This window comes from Filicampus tigris, chromosome 11 (genome assembly GCF_054856515.1).
Source record: "Filicampus tigris isolate MCC_2025a chromosome 11, RoL_Ftig_1.0, whole genome shotgun sequence".
Taxonomy (NCBI): domain Eukaryota; kingdom Metazoa; phylum Chordata; class Actinopteri; order Syngnathiformes; family Syngnathidae; genus Filicampus; species Filicampus tigris.
In genome coordinates, this window is record NC_141227.1 from 48,785 (window position 1) to 68,481 (window position 19,697).

Consider the following 19,697-nt stretch of genomic DNA (forward strand, 5'->3'; position numbering starts at 1 on the left):
CACGCAAACACACACACACGCACACACACTTCGTCCGATCCCAATGCCCCATTCCTTTTAAACTGTTATTCAATTTCTTCATTTATTTAGACTTGTCTTAGTATAGGATTTCTTTATCCATACATCCATACATACATCCATTATCTCCCGCTTATCCGAAGTCGGAAGCCCAGACTTCCCTCTCCCCAACAAAATCTTCCAGCTCTTCCAGAAGGATCCCAAGGCGTTCCCAGGCAAGCCGGGAGACATAGTCTCTCCAGCGTGTTCTGGGTCATCCTCGGGGTCTCCTGCCCTCACCAGGGAGGCGTCCAGGGGGCATCCTTATCAGATGCCCGAGCCACCTCAACTGGCTCCTCTAAATGCGGAGGAGCAGCGGCTCGACTCTGAGTCCCTCCTGGATGGCCGAACTTCTCACCCTATCTCTAAGGGAGAGCCCGGACACCCTGCGAAGGAAACCCATTTCGGCATCTTGTATCCGAGATCTTGTTCTTTCGGTCATGACCCACAGCTCATGACCATAGCTGAGAGTAGGAACGTGGATCGACCGGTAAATTGAGAGCTTCGCTTTTCGGCTGAGCTCCTTCTTCACCACGACAGACCGATACAGGGTCCGCATCACAGCAGACGCTGCACCGATCCACCTGTCGATCTCCCGTTCCATCTTACCCTCACTCGTGAACAAGATCCCAAGATACTTGAACTCCTCCACTTGGGGCAGAATCCCATCCCCGACCCGGAGAGGGCACGCCACCCTTTTCCGACTGAGGACCATGGTCTCAGATTTGGATGTGCTGATTTTCATTCCGACCATTTCACACTCGGCTGCGAACCGCTCCAGCGAGAGTTGGAGATCGCGGCTTGAAGAAGCCAACAGTAACACATCATCTGCAAAAAGCAGAGATGCAATACTGAGGACACCAAACCGGACCCCCTCGACACCTCGGCTGCGCCTAGAAATTCTGTCCATAAAAGTTATGAACAGAATCTTTGACAAAGGGCAGCCTTGGTGGAGTCCCACCCTCACTAGAAACGAATCCGACTTACTGCCGGCAATGCGGACCAAACTCTGACATCAGTGGTACAGGGACCGGACAGCCCTTATGAGGGGGCTCGGTACACCGTACTCCCGAAGCACCCCCTATAGAACTCCCCGAGGGACACGGTCGAACGCCTTCTCCAAGTCCACAAAACACATGTAGTCTGGTTGGGCGAACTCCCATGCACCCTCGAGGACCCTGCTGAGGGTGTAGAGCTGGTCCACTGTTCCAGGGCCGGGACGAAAAACACATTGCTCCTCCTGAATCAGAGATTCGACCTTCCGACGGACCCTCCTCTCCAGCACCCCTGAATAGACCTTGCCGGGGAGGCTGAGGAGTGTGATCCCTCTTCTTAAATACGGGGACCACCACCCCGGTCTGCCAATTCAGAGGCAATGTCCCCGATGTCCACGCAATGTTTAGAGACATTTCAACCATGACAGCCCCTCAACATCCAGAGCCTTTATGAACTGCGGGCGGATCTCATCCACCCCCGGGGCTTTGCCACCAAGGAGCTTTTTGACTACCCCGGTTACTTCAACCCCAGAGATAGGGTGCCTCCGGGGTCCCGCAGGCCAAAAAGGCCCGATAGGACTCCTTCTTCAGCTGGACAGCATCCCTTACCGCTGGTGTCCACCAGGGGGTTCGGGGATTGCCGCCACGATAGGCACCGACCACCTTGCGGCCACAGCTCCGATCGGCCGCCTCAATAATGGAGGCACGAAACATGGTCCACTCGGACTCGATGTCCCCCGCCTCCCCCGGGACGTGGGAAAAGTTCTGCCGGAGGTGGGAGTTGAAACTCCTTCTGACAGGGGATTCTGCCAGCGTTCCCAGCAAACCCTCACAATACGTTTGGGTCTGCCAGGTCGGACCGGCATCTTCGCCCACCATCGGAGCCAACTCACCACCAGATGGTGATCAGTTGACAGCTCCGCCCCTCTCTTCACCCAAGTGTGCAAAACATGCCACAAGTCCGATGATACGACTACAAAGTCGATCATCGAACTGCGGCCTAGGGTATCCTGGTGCCAAGTGCACATATGGACACCCTTATGTTTGAACATGGTGTTCGTAATGGACAATCCGTGATAGGCACAGAAGTCCAGTAACCAAACACTGCTCGGGTTCAGATCGGGGGGGCCGTTCCTCCCAATCACACCTCTCCAGGTCTCACTGTCATTGCCCACTTGAGCATTGAAGTCCTCCAGCAGAACGATGGAGTCCCCAGGTGGAGCGACCTCCAGCACACCCTCCAAAGACTCCAAAAAGGGTGGGTACTCTGCACTGCTGTTTGGTGCATAAGCACAAACAACAGTCAGGTCCCGTCCCCCCACCCTCAGGCGGAGAGAGGCTACCCTCTCGTCCACCGGGGTAAACCCCAATGTACAGCCGCCAAGCCGGGGGGCAATAAGTATGCCCACACCTGCTCGGCGCCTCTCACCCTGGGCAACTCCAGAGTGGAAGAGTGTCCAACTCCTCTCGAGAGGACTGGTACCAGAACCCAAGCTGTGTGTGGAGGTGAGCCCGACTATATCTAGTCGGAACCTCTCAGCCTCACACACCAGCTCGGGCTCCTTCCCTGCCAGAGAGGTGACAGACATTCCATGTCCCAAGAGCTAGTTTTTGTTGCCGGGGATCAGACCGCCAAGGTCCCTGTCTTTTGCCGCAGCCCAGCTCACACAGCACCCGACCCCTTTGGCCCCTCCCACCAGTGGTGAGCCCATGGGAAGGGGGACCCACGTGTCCTTTTCGGGCTGAGCCCCCATGGGTGCAGGCCCGGCCACCAGGCGCTCGCCATCGAGCCCCACCTCCAGGCCTGGCTCCAGAAGGGGGCCCCGGTGACCCGCGTCCGGGCAAGGGAAAACGTGATCCATAAATTTTTGTCTTCATAAGGGGTCATTTTGAGCCGTGCTTAGTCTGGTCCCTCACCTAGTACCTGTTTGCCATGGGTGACCCTACCAGGGGCATAAAGCCCCAGACAACTTAGCTCCTAGGATCATTGGGGTGCGCAAACCCCTCCACCATGGAGGGTGACGGCTCATGGGGGGCTTGTTATTCAATTTCTTCATTTATTTAGACTTGTCTTAGTATAGGATTTCTTCATTGTGTGTCTATTTCTGCTTCTGCCCATTGTTGTGTGTTTTGTTTAGATTTCCATAGTTGTAGGAAATAAATCATTGTCATTTACAGAAATCTAGTGTGAATTGTGTGTGTTTGAGTCAACGTTTCAATCACTGATCTGGTAAATCGGACTTACAAATTTTTAATGTAGCGCCTTCATATATTAAGACTTAACTACAAGGACTTTTTCGTCCGTTTTGTCCAAAGAATCATCTCAAAACGGGCGTGGTGCCCCCTGGCGGCGATAGAGAGTTAGTGCAGGCATTAACCCAATCGCCGCCCATTTATTAAATTAATATTTAATAATAATCATACGCTACAAAACCATTTTGAGTATAATTCAAATATGTTGAGAAATTGACATTTTGTTGTGAAAATATTTTTGGGGAAAGTGGACCCTTTTATATGACACGGGCAAAGATAGATGCACAAAATACACTTAGTAATTAAATGCTTTTCCGACCAGTTGAATATTACGAACAATTATAACAATAATTCTAAACAGCTGCTGGACATTTCTTGCTATAAGCAACATTAGGACATTTACACACAAATAGAAAACTCATACTTTTAAAACAATATTATACAAATAGAAATGTACCATAAAATGTACACTTGTCCATGTTACGTAAGCTTTCCTAAATTTCTATACTTTGCAAAGATTATGTCTTTAAATTTGTTTTAACTGTCTTATGTTAAGGTTTTTTACTCCATGAATACAAAGATAAAACTCTTTTGTTGTGCGTGTATAGCAAACCTTGAAATTTAAGTTGTCCCATTAACTTATAGCCCCCCTCCCTTTCAGTAATAATTTCCTGTTTATTTCCCGGTAATAAATGATTTCTAACTTTGTAGATTATTTGGACGGTTCGGAATTAAGTTTATTAGTCTGCTCATTCAATGGTGAGGTTTAATAATAGAAAAGGACTACTTGTTAATTTTCATTATTACCATAAATAATCACCTTATCTTAAATATGTCCATAGGACTAGTGCTAGGCATGTTTGTATTTTGTGGATGCTGGTGTGTTCCTTGCATTAGGGCCTTGGTCGTCAGGAGTACCAATCGCGCGGTGGGCAGTCTTGGGGAAGGGCACCTGCCCTACCAGGCCGTCCAGTGGGAGGGGCATATCGCCATGCCTGTCCCGGAGGTTCCAAGGCCGGAGGACTTCAACGAGGAGAACGACATCGTCGAGCTTAGGGTCCACGATAACTGATTAACATATAGGTTGTTGATTTTGCTTGCTCGTGCTCATATCCTGGGGGGGGGGGGTCCCTGGAACATTGTCAAGTAGTAGTAGGGGATTATACACACCTACATATAGGTCAAGATACACAAACACAAACAGGGGGGTGGGACGAACTGACCTTTAGGCCAGTTCAAAACAGGGATGAACATTTTTCAGAAAAGCTCAAGTTTTAGCTGAGTGGTAAGGTCACTCAGATGGGGTTGCTAGACTAGGCCTCTTTGGTTTATGTTTAGATAGGTGACTTGAGCCGGGCCGTTATCTTGCTGTGACCTTTCTCTTGCTTGGCCTTCCCTGGCAAACTTATTAGTTGGTTTTACTAGTAGCATCTCGATTTTTCTGGCACACATGGGTCTAAATTTATGGAACCCCACTTTTGTGCGGTCAAAAGCGGGAGGTGCTCTTTTTTACAAATTACTAAATTTTGAGTTATTTCAGCCTCAGTATTTGAGGCCGAAAGAGGGTCTGAAGGATCTGAATCTATAAGAAGCCAACAGGTTAACCAAAAACCAAATTGGGAATTATACATCGCATAATCAGTTCAAAGTCAGCGTGCACTGATCTGAGCATGGGACCAGCTGGTGAAGATCAGCAGGGCCAGTCAGGAAGGAGACACATGTCACATTATGTTTGGATTTTGAAGACAGTATAAATGTGAGGGCTGCATGTTAGACCGCACCCCTTTTCTGCCCTCGCCCGTCTCGGGTGAGAGCATTCCCGAGGATGGAAAATCTGCCCAGATCTGCTTATTGTATGATTCCTGAACTTCAGAGATGGTAAAGAAAACTGACGAGAAAATTCAATCGATTTGTGTGAGTCTTTATCATCATTATTATTTATATATTGGATGCCTTCTTGAAAGATAAACAAACACGCAGTGAGTTGTTTTTGTGAATTGATGATTGGGCTTTCGCTCCAACAATAGCAACTGCTCTTATGTAGTTCTTGTAGAAATGATGTCTGCCAATAATGCAGGACTACAGGACTACATTCTCTGTTGGCATTTCCCTCTTAAAATTTTGGATCACTTTTTTTTTCTTTTAAATTTTAGGATAAGTGGTTTGGATAATGGATGGATGGAAGTCTGTTTGTGGCATGGGCCCTAGAATTTTTAACTTGTTCCCCTGAAACTCCAGGTGATGTGCCACTGTGCTGCTAGTTTAAAAAAAAAAAAAAGTTGGAGGACAGAATGGTATTGACCACTTTGGTTTTCGAGTCACTGATGGTGTAGTGGTACACCAGTTGTGTGCGGGCAGCGTGGGATCGGTTCCTGCTCAGTGTGTGTGCCCTGCGACTGGCTGCCGACCAGTTCGGGGTGTAGTTTGCCCATAGTCAGTTGGGATGGACTCCAGCACCTCCCCGCAACCCTGTACAGGTTTGGTAGATGACATGACATGACATGACACTTTGGTTTTCTTCTTACCAAGCTAAATTCTAATGTTAATGTCACGTCAAGTGCTACTCATGGCAGTCACCTGCGCTATACGACAATTTAGAGCAAGTACTTTGCATTGCTGCGATTACATCGGGATTACAACTTTGTGCACGTTTAGCCTTCTGCATAACTCAAACAAAAAATATTAAGTCAATGCACACACACCGTAATTACTACCGAGTGCATCGTGCACCTGTGAACGGCACATACGTTAGCGTTATGTTAGCCGTTTGTTGGTCTGCTAACTCATCTTAAGAAATGTTTTAACCAACACAGTGGACCAGCGTACATGTATTGACTATTGTTGCACTATAACCGCAGTATTTCACAGCGGTGGATGCAATTATATCCCTGCATGGCACCAAATAAACGGTAAGAGACACCACTACCCTGAAGCATCAAACACCAAAATGAAGCTAGCCAGCGTGCACGCTTCCGCTGGGCGACCAAGGTTAACCAATGAGGTTGAGCTTCAGCCGCCCAAATCCATCGCACTTGATTAGTCGAGATGGCACATTTCACCTAGCCCCGCACCCCGGCACCCACGTGCCTCTAAGTGGACAAGTACAAATCGTGAGTCTTAAAAGTACAAATCTGTTTTGCACATGGTAGCGGTAAATGTGGTGCAAAAGTCACGTGGTAAATGTGGTGCAAAAGTCACGTGTGCGTACAGCAGCAGGAAAAACACTCGTGACTCCTAGTGGCGACTTCTTCAACTACAAATTGCCATCCATACAGGTACAAATCAGTATTTCCCCACAAGTACAAATTAAATTTTGCTTCAAGTACAACATTTATTTCCACAACTACAAGTCGTTTTTTCTACCAAGGAGAATTTTGTTTTTCACACTGTAGCGTATAATTGGTATTAAATATTAATTTAATAAATGGGTTAATGCCTGCACTAACTCTCGCTATATTAAAGATTTGTAAGTCCGATTTACCAGATCAGTGATTGAAACTTTGACTCAAACACACACAATTCACACTAGGTTTCTGTAAATGACAATGATTTATTTTCTACAGCTATGGAAATCTAAATGACACACTACAATGGTCAGAGGCAGGAATAGAAACACAACACTTGTCTATACTAAGACAAGTCGAAATAAATGAAGGAAACGAATATCAAAGGATTGTGACAAAAGGGGGCATTGGGGACTAGACAATATGAGTGTGCGTGCGTGCGTGCGTGCATGTGTGTGTTGTGCGGGTGTGAGTGCGTGCACGTGTAATGATCAGCGAGCTAACGTACCGGGCTAAAGTTAGCTGACCTATGCCGAGCTCTATTTGATTCCCAAAATTAATTATGCACCAATCGTATGGCCTGTAGGGGATTGCAAGCTGCACTTACGGGCTTTGGTTGGCGTCGCTGGCTGGGAGAAAGGGAGGAGACATTGCTGTGGAGAGTGACGTCACAGGGGAGCCAGAAGAAAAATAAGAAAAGTCGAGTCCAAAAACGAAAAGCGAAAAGCAAAGTTCAACCAAGGAAAATTGGTCGCAACGGTCACGGGGTTCTGCGGCTCAGCACGTGGCGTAGTTCAGACCAGGTGGGGCTACCCCTTTCAGGCGCCCAGACACTGGTCGTGCGGGAACATCGGCTTTTGCCGGACACACACTGTGATCCTCGTTGAGGGAGGTTGGCACACCTTGTTGGGGTGCGGCCGCGCTGTGCTGGCTAGCTGGTGAGGCTAGAACCGTAGTGACCACATACCTTCGGGTCCCCACGTGTGCCGTGGTTGTTAGGCGGGTGACTCAAAGTAACAAACAAAAAAAAGATCAACGACTCTGACCCGGGACGGATCAGAGGATGGCTGTTGATAAAGAGTTAAAGCCACTCTAAAGAAAAAGTGTAGGAAGTTCACGAGATGTTCTCAAGAATGGAAGTTTGGAAGCGTTTGCCAGAGTCTTGAGAAGAAGTTCTTTCAGGAGAGTCTTGGTTTTTTTCCAGGCAAGAGAGCCTTGTTTCTTCCAGGTGAGAGAGAAAGAAAGGAATTTTTCACGGCCCTTTTATAGGGGTACGTGCGCATGTTAGTAAGAGTGGGCTGCACCCCCTCCCTTTCCACGTCCGGGCCGCGTTGAGCGCTTTTTCTCAAATTTGTGAAATAAAGATTTTTTAGAGCTTGGTACACGTGAGCAGAAAAGTTAAAATACCTGTTGTTGTGTTTTTACTTTTACCACTGAGCAACCGGTCGGTCACATTCACATAAGGGTGATTGAACACAGAATACAGTTGTTGTGGGTTTTTCTTTGCACAAGTGGTCAGAAGTCAAACACAACTACATCTGCAAAATAATTTAAACATCATGCATTGGGTGTTGTTTTCATTGGATGTCCTGTAGAGGGAGGTCAACACGAACACATTGGACGCAAATTAAAACATCATTTTAATTAGTTTTCAGTGGAAGACGTGGTTCAGTTCATCTTCACACTCGCCACTAGGGGTGGCACGTGCTCTACCAATGTGCAGTGCGGTCGTTGAGACGCTATTCCAGGTGGGTGGTGATGCTTGGGGAAGCGCGTCCTGGGGGTGTGATGTCTTGGCTAGCTTCGCCAGAGAAGGGCTAATTGAATCAAGACACAGGAGGTCTAGTGTCCTGATGCTGGTCTTAGCAACAGTTAGGGCCATCCTGTTGAGCTGGCATGTCCATGCCATTGGGAGGGGGGGGGGGTTGTAAAGACCAGGCGTTGGTCCTTCTCTGTCTCTCCAAAGGCTGGGTGCGGGCACCTGGATGTGTATTCCAGGTCTGGCGGGGGAGGCTTGGCGGTCAAGCCCATGTACACCTCCGACCTGACATCCATTTTTGTTACAACACATACAAATTGTCGTTTCTACAGGTACAACTTTTCCTTTTTTTACAAGTACAATTTTTTTTTTTTAGGTACAATTTTTTTTTCAGAGACAAAATTATTTCACACGCCTTCAAATTGTTTTCTCTAAGAATAGATTTTTTTTTTACCATTTCCTTGTTACAAGTACAAATTTCCTTGGTACAAGTACAAGTTACTTTTGCACAAGACAAAGACCTTGGCTCTCTTCTCTGATATAGTCTAGAAAGTTGTTGATGTGGCAGAAATGTTTTGCAATGTAATGCTTGGCGCAGGCGGCACGGTGATCGACTGGTTAGCACGTCTGCCTCACAGTTCAGAGGTCGTGGGTTCGATCCCGGCTCCGGCCTCCCTGTGTGGAGTTTGCATGTTCTCCCGTGCCTGCGTGGGTTTCCTCCGGGTACTCCGGTTTCCTCCCACATTCCAAAAACATGCATGGTAAGTTGATTGGACACTCTAAATTGCTCTTAGGTGTGATTGTGAGTGCGGTTGTTTGTTTGTCTCTGTGCCCTGCGATTGGCTGGCAACCAGTTCAGGGTGTCCCTCGCCTGATGCCCGAAGACAGCTGGGATAGGCTCCAGCACGCCCCGCGACCCTTGTGAGGATAAGCGGTATTGATAATGGATGGATGGATGCTTGGCGCAGATTTGACTCATGGAAACAAGTAATTTCTCACTCATACACACACACATAGATAACCAACTCACGTACCTCGAACAGCTTGAATAAAGATGGAATATTCTCACATGCAAACAAGTCAACGTGTCTCCAAACTTGCATGAAACCCCACCCCTTAGGTTGGAGGTACCATGTAACCATATATGTATATATATATATATATATATATATGTATATATATATATATATATATATATATATATATATATATATATATATTATTACATTATTGGTTTTTGGTTAACCTGTTAGTTTATTTAAAGCCATTCTTATAGATTCAGATCCTTCAGACCCTCTATCGGCCTTAAATATATGTGTTATGTTATGTTATGTATATGAGGCCGACATAATTTAGAATTTAGTAATTTGTAAAACAAGAGCACCTCCGTCTTTTGACCCCACAAAAGTGGGGTCACCATAAATTTAGACCCATGTAGTGTGCCAGAAAAATCGAGATGCAGCTGTGAAGATAGCCCCTGTGACTATGCGTGACCACTACTGAAATCAACTAATACGTTTGCCACTGAAGGCCAAGCAAGAGAAAGGTCACAGCAAGATAACGGCTCAAGTCACCTATCTAAAACTGTACACCAAAGAGGCCTAGTCTAGCAACCCCATCTGAGTGACTTTATGGATCACTCAGCTAAAACCTGAGCTTTTCTGAAAAATGTTCATCCCTGTTTTGAACTGGCCTAAAGGTCAGTTCGTCCCACCCCCCTGTTTGTGTATCTTGACCTATATGTAGGTGTGTGTGATCCCCTACTACTACTCGACAATGTTCCAGGGTCCGACAATGTTACGCTAACCAACCCACCAGTCCCCCCCGCAACCCCCCCCACCCCCGACCTTCCCTGTTAAATGCCACTAAGCCACTAAACAATACAACCTAAATATGTGACCTGTAATGGACTGGGTGCGTGTTATTTATTGGTGTATCCGATGTGAGCAATGAAGGATATGAGCACATGAGCAAGCAAAATCAATGACCTATATGTTAATCAGTTATCGTGGACCCTAAGCTCGACGATGTCATTCTCCTCGTTGAAGTCCTCCGGCCTTGGAACCTCCGGGACAGGCATGACGATATACCTCTCCCACTGGGCAGCCTGGTAGGGCAGGTGCCCTTCCCCAAGACTGCCCACCGCGCGATTGGTACTCCTGACGACCAAGGCCCTAATGCAAGGAACACACCAACATCCACAAAATACAAACATGCCTAGCACTAGTCCTATGGACATATTTAAAATAAGGTGATTATTTATGGTAATAATGAAGATTAACAAGTAGTCTGTTCCTATTATTAAACCTCACCATTGTAATGAGCAGATTAATAAACTTAATTCCGAACCGTCCAAATAATCTACAAAGTTAGAAATCATTTATTACCGGGAAATAAACAGGAAATGTTTACTGAAAGGGAGGGGGGCTATAAGTTAATGGGACAACTTAAATTTCAAAGTTCGCAATACACGCACCACAAAAGAGCTTTATCGTTAGTATTTATGGAGTTAAATTTTGGAATAAGTAATAAAATAAAAGATGTACGGCAAAGACAGTTAAAAACAAATATAAAGAGATAATCTTCGCAAAGTATAGAAATTTAGGAAAGCCTACGTAACATGGACAAGTGTACATTTTATGGTACATTTCTATTTATATAATATTGTTTTAAAAGTATGAATTTCCTAATTGTGTGTAAATGCCCTATTGTTGCATTATAGCAAGAAATGTCCAGCAGTTGTTTAGAATTATTGTTATAATTGTTCGTATTATTCAACTGGTCGGAAAATTATTTAATTACTAAAAGTGTATTTTGTGCATCGATCTTTGCCCATGTCACCAAAAAGGGTCCACTTTCCCCAAAAATATTTTCACAACAAAATGTCAATTTCTCAACATATTTGAATTATACTTAAAACTCCAGCACTTCTTTTATTGATAAAACTATCTTAGCAACTATGTCAACACCATTTCCTCAATAGCGTTTAAATATTTCCAAAAAATGTATAACATTTATTCAAAATAAAATACTTTCTCTGTTCTTATTCAGTTTGTTTTGGACAATGTTCAAGCCTTAAATCATAAAGAGGACATAATACATCCTCCAGCTAATCCTATCATTTGGTATCTCAATCACATTTTAAATTGTAATAATAATAATGACTCTCACACACAGATTCCACTCCAATTGGGAGGCAATAATTCACAGTCAAATTTCAATCAAATTTCAGGTTTATCAACACCTGTCTTGTGGTTTGTCCATTTGCAGTCCAATTATTCATTTACCTGATGGATGAATTTTGTTAGTCAAAAAAATATTTGTTGATTTTTTTTTTCAATAGCAATATTTCAAATCAGTGCCTGGGAATGCAATGGGATTGATGCAATGGGTTGATCAGGCCCATGGACCCATTGCCCCCCCCCCAAGTGCCGAGGAGGGCTTGTCGTTCCCCGAATCAGGTTTTCTATCCCGGGACCCGTCCCTTAAACAACCTCTAAAATCTCATACACGTTCAGACTTCCACCTTCCGTTCACACCTTTATTCACTGGTTAGTATCTCATTCACTCCGCAAAAGGTGCTTTCCAATTCCACTCAGAGCACCCCCCCGGCACGTCCGCCATTTGTACGTTAAAAATTGTGCTAGTAGTTACTCGATTCAGCCAGCGTGTGCCAAATTTTATCACTGTCATCGGTGGATTTTGCCCATCCAATCGCTGCGACATAGCTCTTGCTCCTCTTGGACGTGGTTGGGAATCCTGGAGCTGTAATGTCAATCAGCTTGCAGATAACAAAGTTTGCAGTCCTGTATTTTATTAAACAATGTCTTGTCCCTTCAGAATTGTATATAGAACATGGCAAAAGAATGTGTCAATTAAAACCGATCCCAAAACAGTTTTAATCCCCAAAAACAGATACTCACTATATCAAAACATTCAATCTTTTAACAGCAAAAACAGAAACACAGCTCGTGTTAAAATTTATTCTAAATACTGCCAAAAACTTACACTTTTCCCAGGTTTGTAGCCACAGAGGCCAAGGGGTGGCCAACCCCACTACCTAGTGGAAAATTTGATACCTGTGATTTTCCTGCCACTTTCACATGGATGCAGTAGTCTACGCTTTGACCTCTTGATCCCGTATGAAAACGGTTTTTAAAAGTTTCACTTGAAAATTACGTTTTAACTGAATTATATGTGGATCACCTGTGCTTCAAACCCTCCATATACAAACACATAAAATTTATATTGTTTATATATCTTATACATCTTTAGGATAATTCGACTCGTTTTGTGTATGGAAGATATGAGCCCTGTCATGTATAACCCATATACTGTAGGCTTTTTCATATGGGATACTCTGCCACATTTTTAATATTAACTGCATATTTAAATAATATGCATATTTAAATAAATGTGAATGCAAACTAATCTCTTTAAGTCAAGAAAATTCAATTCTCACAGTCAACGTCAATAAAATAATAATTTCACACTATAGAAACCAAACAACAATGACAGATCAGTCATTGTTCATCATACCATCCACAGCCATGTTTTCATGAGATAAAAAGCACACATATAAGGAGGCACATACGGCCACTCCTCAATGAGGTGTTGTTCAACACTGGCCACCCCAGTGAAAAATTTCTAGTTACACCACCGCTTTCTCCACCCATGGCCAAATAAACAAAAACAATGTGGTTTACAATGTGGAACAATGTGGTTGATTTAATTCATATCCATAAGTAATATTAATGTTGAATTGAGAGAAGAAAATAAATATGAAATAATAATAATAATTGACCTCCAAAAAATGTGTTCATCATCATTCTTAGCTAGACTGAAGCGGGGAAAAGTGAAACATCGGACACTTCTTTCAGTCATCCTGGCTAATGTACGCTCACTCCGCAATAAAACGGATGAACTGCAAGCTAATGTCAATGTCATCATCAGTCGAACATACTTATCGCTATCGCTAATGCTAATCGGGATCGCTAATTATTAGCATAGGCTCCTCTTGTTCCTGTCTATGAAAATACAGGTGTATGTAATGCATAGCTTGATAGTATTTTCTGTTTCTTGTGCAGTTTCACAATATAAACAGGCACCTTCGCTGCACACCTAGAGTCTGTGGAGTTTGTTTGTGAATGTTTAGCTGTTTGGATAAGTTGGCTTCCTCGACTAGCAAGGCCTGTTAGTTTAATTACAGAGATTAATCCAAATTTTATAACACATGAAAATTAACTCGGTTAACTCAGTTTTATTTACTTCCAGTGCTACTTCCAGATTCCCTTTGCTCACTTTGCAGCCAAACTTAGAGCAGAGGTCACTGTCACCAAGACGGGCCTTTACGTAGTTTTCCTTTAAACACTACTCTATTTACACTTACTCTGTGTATGTAATGATAGTATTTTCTATTTCTTGTGCAGTTTCACAATATAAACAGGCAACTTCGCTGCACACCTAGAGTCTGTGGAGTTTGTTTGTGAATGTTTAGTTGTTTGGATAAGCTGGCATCCTCGACTAGCAAGGCCTGTTAGTTTAACAAAACTTTAATAACCGTTTGAATTATTCATGCATTTTAATAGCTTTTAGCAGGATGTATCTTATGTTTCTTTATGTGGGCTACAATAACATGTGAAATGATATAGAAGTAATTGTCATGGCTTGTTAGTACTGAGTATAATATTTATGATGCTTTGTCTCCCTCTGCAGGTGCTTTAGCGCTAAAGCGCCTGCAGAGGGAGGCAAAACATAAGTCACAAGTCAGCACTAACAATCCATGACAGTAATGTGTTAATAGTTTCACACATAAATCGCTCCAGAGTAAAAGTCGGCCAAACTATGAAAAAAAATGCGATTTATAATCCGGAAAATACGGTAATTACAGAAATTAATCAAAATTTTACACCACATGAAAATTAACTCGGTAAATCAGTTTGATTTACTTCCTGTGGCGATTCCCTTCACTCATTGTGCAGCCAAACTTCGAGCAGAGGTCACTTTCACCATGATGGGCCTTTACGAAGTTTTCTTTAAACACTCTATGGTTCATTATAGAAATCCAAAATCATTTTCGACTCTGCAAAGCCAAATTCAAATACCATATTACTCGTACGTCTTTGGTGCATTGTTCAACAGTTATATTTTACAGGAAAATAATAATATTCGGGGCTCAAAGGAGGCTATTAGAATAGCCTTTGAATCAAACTTTACTTTTCATTTTTTCGTATTAATTCCAACATTTTACTCAAGTAAATATCGTTTCCAAGCCTTGTAAAAAGTTGTAATTGAAAAGATGATTACTCTCAATTACCTATAGAAATTTTGCAATGAATTTGTTTTTTGTTGTTGTTTTTTTTTTACCATACTGTTTCAAACACTTTCTACATCTTTATTGTTTCCCATATGTGTCATTCAGCAATGCTCATGGCCTATGTTCAAGCCAAAGAACATAGTTCCACAGACTCGATGTAGTTCCAACTCCATAAAAACTTTTTTTTTTTTAATTATACATAATTGATTCATTCGTCAAATCCAATACAAAGCCATTCTGCTTCCTCTTCACGAAGCAAAAAATTAAAATTAATTTCTTCTAATCATTTATTCAGTCCATTCCTTATTAGGTTAATAATATCATGTCCAGGGCAACAACAATATTTATACCATCAGCAAAGATCATTAACTTCAGAATTTATTATATTTTATATCATATATAAAAGACAAATAACTTGGGCCCGAAAAATTGAGCCTTAAGAGGAAATCCACAAACCTCTATCATTTAATGTGATCCAGTCGTCAATTGCAAATATAGTAATCTAATACAATACAATACAAATCTCTGGGCAACCAACATTGTGAGAAACCCCTCATGCAACATTTCCTGCACCTTTGTAATTCCATGTTTAACCATATCAAATGCTTCTGGTCCGCAATAATAATAATAAACAAATATTAACAACAACAGAAAAGTCTTCCTCAATTTTGCAGAAATTCAGTCATTAAAGCAGGGGGCTAAGAATGCATCAACTGCGAAAAGTGAGGAACACTGTACACAAATAGCCTTTTACCTCCTATACCTCCCTGCTGCTATTCTCACTACGAGATCTTCAACTATTACAGATGCAAGGTGACTGTGTGGAGCTGTCATATGCAGTCTTGAGACTGTTTGTAGCACAGAAGCCAATAAGGCTAATGCTAGCTAGCACAAGCTCCAACACCGCAGTATGATGGATACAAGGATCCTGTGGGTTACGGCATTCCTACTGTACCTGGTTATCCACTTTTTTTGCCTATCAAGCGGATACAGTCTCCCGGACATTCAGAGGATTCCATATCCCAGGGACCTGCTACTACAGCTGCGATTGCTGTCGGACCAAATTGGCTTCACCGAGGAGTTACCGAAGGTGACACAACGTAAACACATACCTGATCATAAGGACACGCTACACCATAGCAAGAAGGTAATACGGAGGGGGAAGAAAAAGGCTAGGGTTGGAGCTAGACTGAAGCGGGGAAAAGTGAAACATCGGACACTTCTTTCAGTCATCCTGGCTAATGTACGCTCACTCCGCAATAAAACGGATGAACTGCAAGCTAATGTCAACCATATGTATGAATATCGGACGGCATCAATTCTAGCATTTACTGAGACATGGCTAAATGAAAACGACAGTAAGGATGCCCTGCATATAGATGGTTTTGGCTTCCCCATGAGGCTTGACAGAGACTCTGCACTCACTGGGAAGCATCATGGTGGAGGGGTCTGCATCTATGTCAACACACTATGGTGTTCATCTGTGGTGGTCAGGGAGGAGTTGTGTAACGCCAATATTAAACTGTTGGCTGTTTCCCTCCGCCCATTTCACCTTCCACGGGAATTCCCACACATTTTTATTATTCTGGTTTGTATCCACCCCAAAGCGAAAGCTTCTGTTGCTACCGAACAGGTCAAGAACACTCTGTGCAGGCTAGAATCAATTTCTTCAGATGCTCCCAAATTTCTGATGGGTGACTTTAACCACCATCATCAGTACATTGACTGTTCCACACGACTTGGAAAGACACTTGATAAATGCTATGGTTCTATTCCTTATACATACAGAGCTGTTCCCCTTCGCCCCTTAGGCTCTGCGGACCATAACAGCATTTTGCTAGCCCCAGCTTATCAACCTGTTGTCAAAAGGATAGACAAAATAACCAAAAACATCAAGCAATGGTCCCCACACAGTGTTGACAGGCTACAGGGCTGTTTTGAAACAACTGATTAACTGTTTACTGTCCTCTAGTAACATTAATGAGCAGGTGGACACAGTGACTGCGTAAATCTCCCTTTGTGTGGACAGCATAATTCCTACCAGAATCATCACAATATTCCCCAATAATAAACCCTGGGTCACTAAAGAACCAAAACAAGTACTAAATAAGAAAAAAAATACTTTTTTCACCGGATCAGAGGAAAAAAAGAAGAAAGTCTGTAGAGAGGTCAAACGTACCATAAAAAAGGCCAAGCCGGACTACAAGAACAAAGTAGAGGTCTCCTTTACCAGGGGAACCTCCGTTTTGCCTGGCAGGGCCTGAGGAATATGGCTGCTGTAAACTGCACAACATCGAGTCGCAAACCTATCCAGGTTGATGGCTGCAGTACAGCTTCCCTACCAAATGACCTCAACACATTCTTTGAAAGGGACAACAGCACAGAGTTAATGACATGCATCTCCTCACTCCATTCTGGTGACTCATCTATCACCTTCAGCAGGGAAGAGGTGGTGAGAGCGCTCAAGAGGACTAAATTTAACACTGCCGCTGGACCTGACGTCTGTGGGCGGACCCTAAAGTACTGTGCTGAGCAGCTGGGGGAGGTGTTCCAGCAGCTGTTCCAGACCTCCATGAACTCCTAAGCACTTAGCATCAAACACAGACCACTTTTTATTTGGCAGTAGATGGATGTATATATTTTCATTTATTATTGTAAGCGATGTGTGTTTTGTATGATGTTGTGTTGTCCTACAAAGGTGCTTGTTACGCCTTCTAAATTGCCCCTTGGGGACAAGTAAAGTGTTTTGATTGATTGATTGATTGATTGATTGGAATCAGTGTCACTAGTACCCATAATATGAGTCTGGTGGCTTCTAATCCCACCATTGGCTAATTCCATAATTCTCCAATCCCCCCACAAAAGAGATATTTTTTCTTTTTTGTACACAGGGTATCAAGATTCCCTCGTGATTGGTTGTAATACTGCGTTTCATTGCTCCTAAACAAAGTCATTACAGCTAATCCAAAACTAACAGCAACACCACAAACTAAATAAAACAAAACATGTTCATTATGCCAACAAAGTAAAAACAGCATTGCTTTCAGAATGAAAACTTAACTGAGGCTACATCTTACATTTATAAATTTAACTATATGTCCACCAAATAAATCCTTTGTGTCTGTCTATCAATCAATATCATCGGAGAATAGCATTATTATTATTATTATTATTGTTATTATTATTATTATTATCATTATCCATCCATCCATTATCGATACCGCTTATCCTCACAAGGGTCGCGGGGCGTGCTGGAGCCTATCCCAGCTGTCTTCGAGCCGTAGGCGGGGGACACCCTGAATTGGTTGCCAGCCAATCGCAGGGCACACAGAGACAAACATCCGCACTCACAATCACACCTAGGGGCAATTTAGAGAGGCCAATCAATTTACCATGCATGTTTTTTGGAATGTGGGAGGAAACCGGAGTACCTGGAGAAAACCCACGCAGGCACGGGGAGAACATGCAAACTCCACACAGGGAGGCCGGGGCCGGGATCGAACCCACGACCTCTGAACTGTGCGGCGGACGTGCTAACCAGTCGACATTATCATCATTATTATTATTATGAGCTCTCCGGGGCCATTCATTCATTACGTGGACCGCCTACCTTCAAAAGGATTGCGGGTGTGCTGGAGCCTATCCCAGCTGAATTTGGCCAAAAGGCGGAGTACGCCCTGAACTCGTTGCCAGCCAATCGCAGGGCACACGTAGACAAACGAATATTCACACTTACAATCATACCTAGGGACAATTCAGAGTGTTCAATTAACCTACCGTGCCTGTTTTTGGAATGGGGGGGGGGGGGGGGGGGGGATCTGAGTACCTGGAGGAAACCCACGCAGGTATGTGGAGAACATGCAAACTCCACACAGGAAGGCTGGGGCCGGATTTGAACACTCGACTTCTACACTGTGAGGCAGATGTGCCAATCTCCACTGGCCCACATGTACAAAGTAGAAATTGGGAAAAATCAGCAATGCTTTCATCAACTTTGTACACCAGGGACTAATGCGCAACAGATGTCATTCCTTCATCAGGTCATTAATGGTGATTGTCACATCCTTTTCAGTATTACATTCTGTCCTCATTTTCACAAACAAACCAATACTTACATGCCTTTTATCTGCTGTTTGTCTAAATACCGTATTGGCCCGAATATAAGACGGCCCTGATTATAAGACGACCCCCTCCTTTTCAAGACTCAAGTTTGAAAAAAGTTTTTTTGAACACCGAATTAATTTTTATACAAAAAATAATTACAGTACATCTGAAACAAATGATTCTAACAATATATTTGAGAGTTATTTTGCCTCATTCAAATCTTAGTATCAGAACATTTAAATATGCAAACTAAAGTGCAATCACATTCGTAAATGAATGGCTTCTGGTTTTTGAAATGTAAATAAACCAATCTATTGTGATCAAACAACAAATTGCAATAACTGCATTAACCAGCAAAGTGAAGTCTAACTGTAACTGTGGTCTTTAAAACAAATCTGAATAAGGAAAACATTGCAATAAAATAATACAAACTGGTTCAACTGGCACGGTGGTCGACTGGTTAGCACGTCCGCCTCACAGTTCAGAGGTCGTGGGTTCGATCCCGGCTCCGGCCTCCCTGTGTGGAGTTTGCATGTTCTCCCCGTGCCTGCGTGGGTTTTCTCCGGGTACTCCTGTTTCCTCCCACATTCCAAAAACATGCATGGTAAGTTGATTGGATACTCTAAAATTGCCCCTAGGTGTGATTGTGAGTGCGGATGTTTGTCTCTGTGTGCCCTGCGATTGACTGGCAACCAATTCAGCTACTGCCCAAAGACAGCTGGGATAGGCTCCAGCACGCCCCGCGACCCTTGTGAGGATGAGCGGTACAGATAATGGATGGATGGATGGGTTCAACTTGTGAGTAGCTGAGATCCGTCATGACAGAACATTATCTGTATCTCACAGCCAATATCTGCATGGCTGTACGCAAGTCATCCTCACGTGACAGCTTTGGCCTGGGGAGTCAAGTTCAGCATTCACTTCAATGA

At 43.5% G+C, this 19,697-nt stretch overlaps 1 protein-coding gene across 1 annotated transcript in view; it reads left to right on the plus strand.

The window, feature by feature from the left end:
* The window catches only part of LOC147139361 (uncharacterized), a 37,458-nt gene extending 33,081 nt beyond the window's left edge, over positions 1-4,377 (plus strand). The window contains exons 3-4 of the mRNA XM_086045713.1: positions 3,369-3,412; positions 4,203-4,377. Of these exons, the coding sequence (XP_085901839.1) occupies positions 3,369-3,412; positions 4,203-4,377 (219 nt within the window). The remainder of the gene's footprint in view (positions 1-3,368; positions 3,413-4,202) is intronic.
* The last annotated feature ends 15,320 nt before the right edge of the window (positions 4,378-19,697 follow it).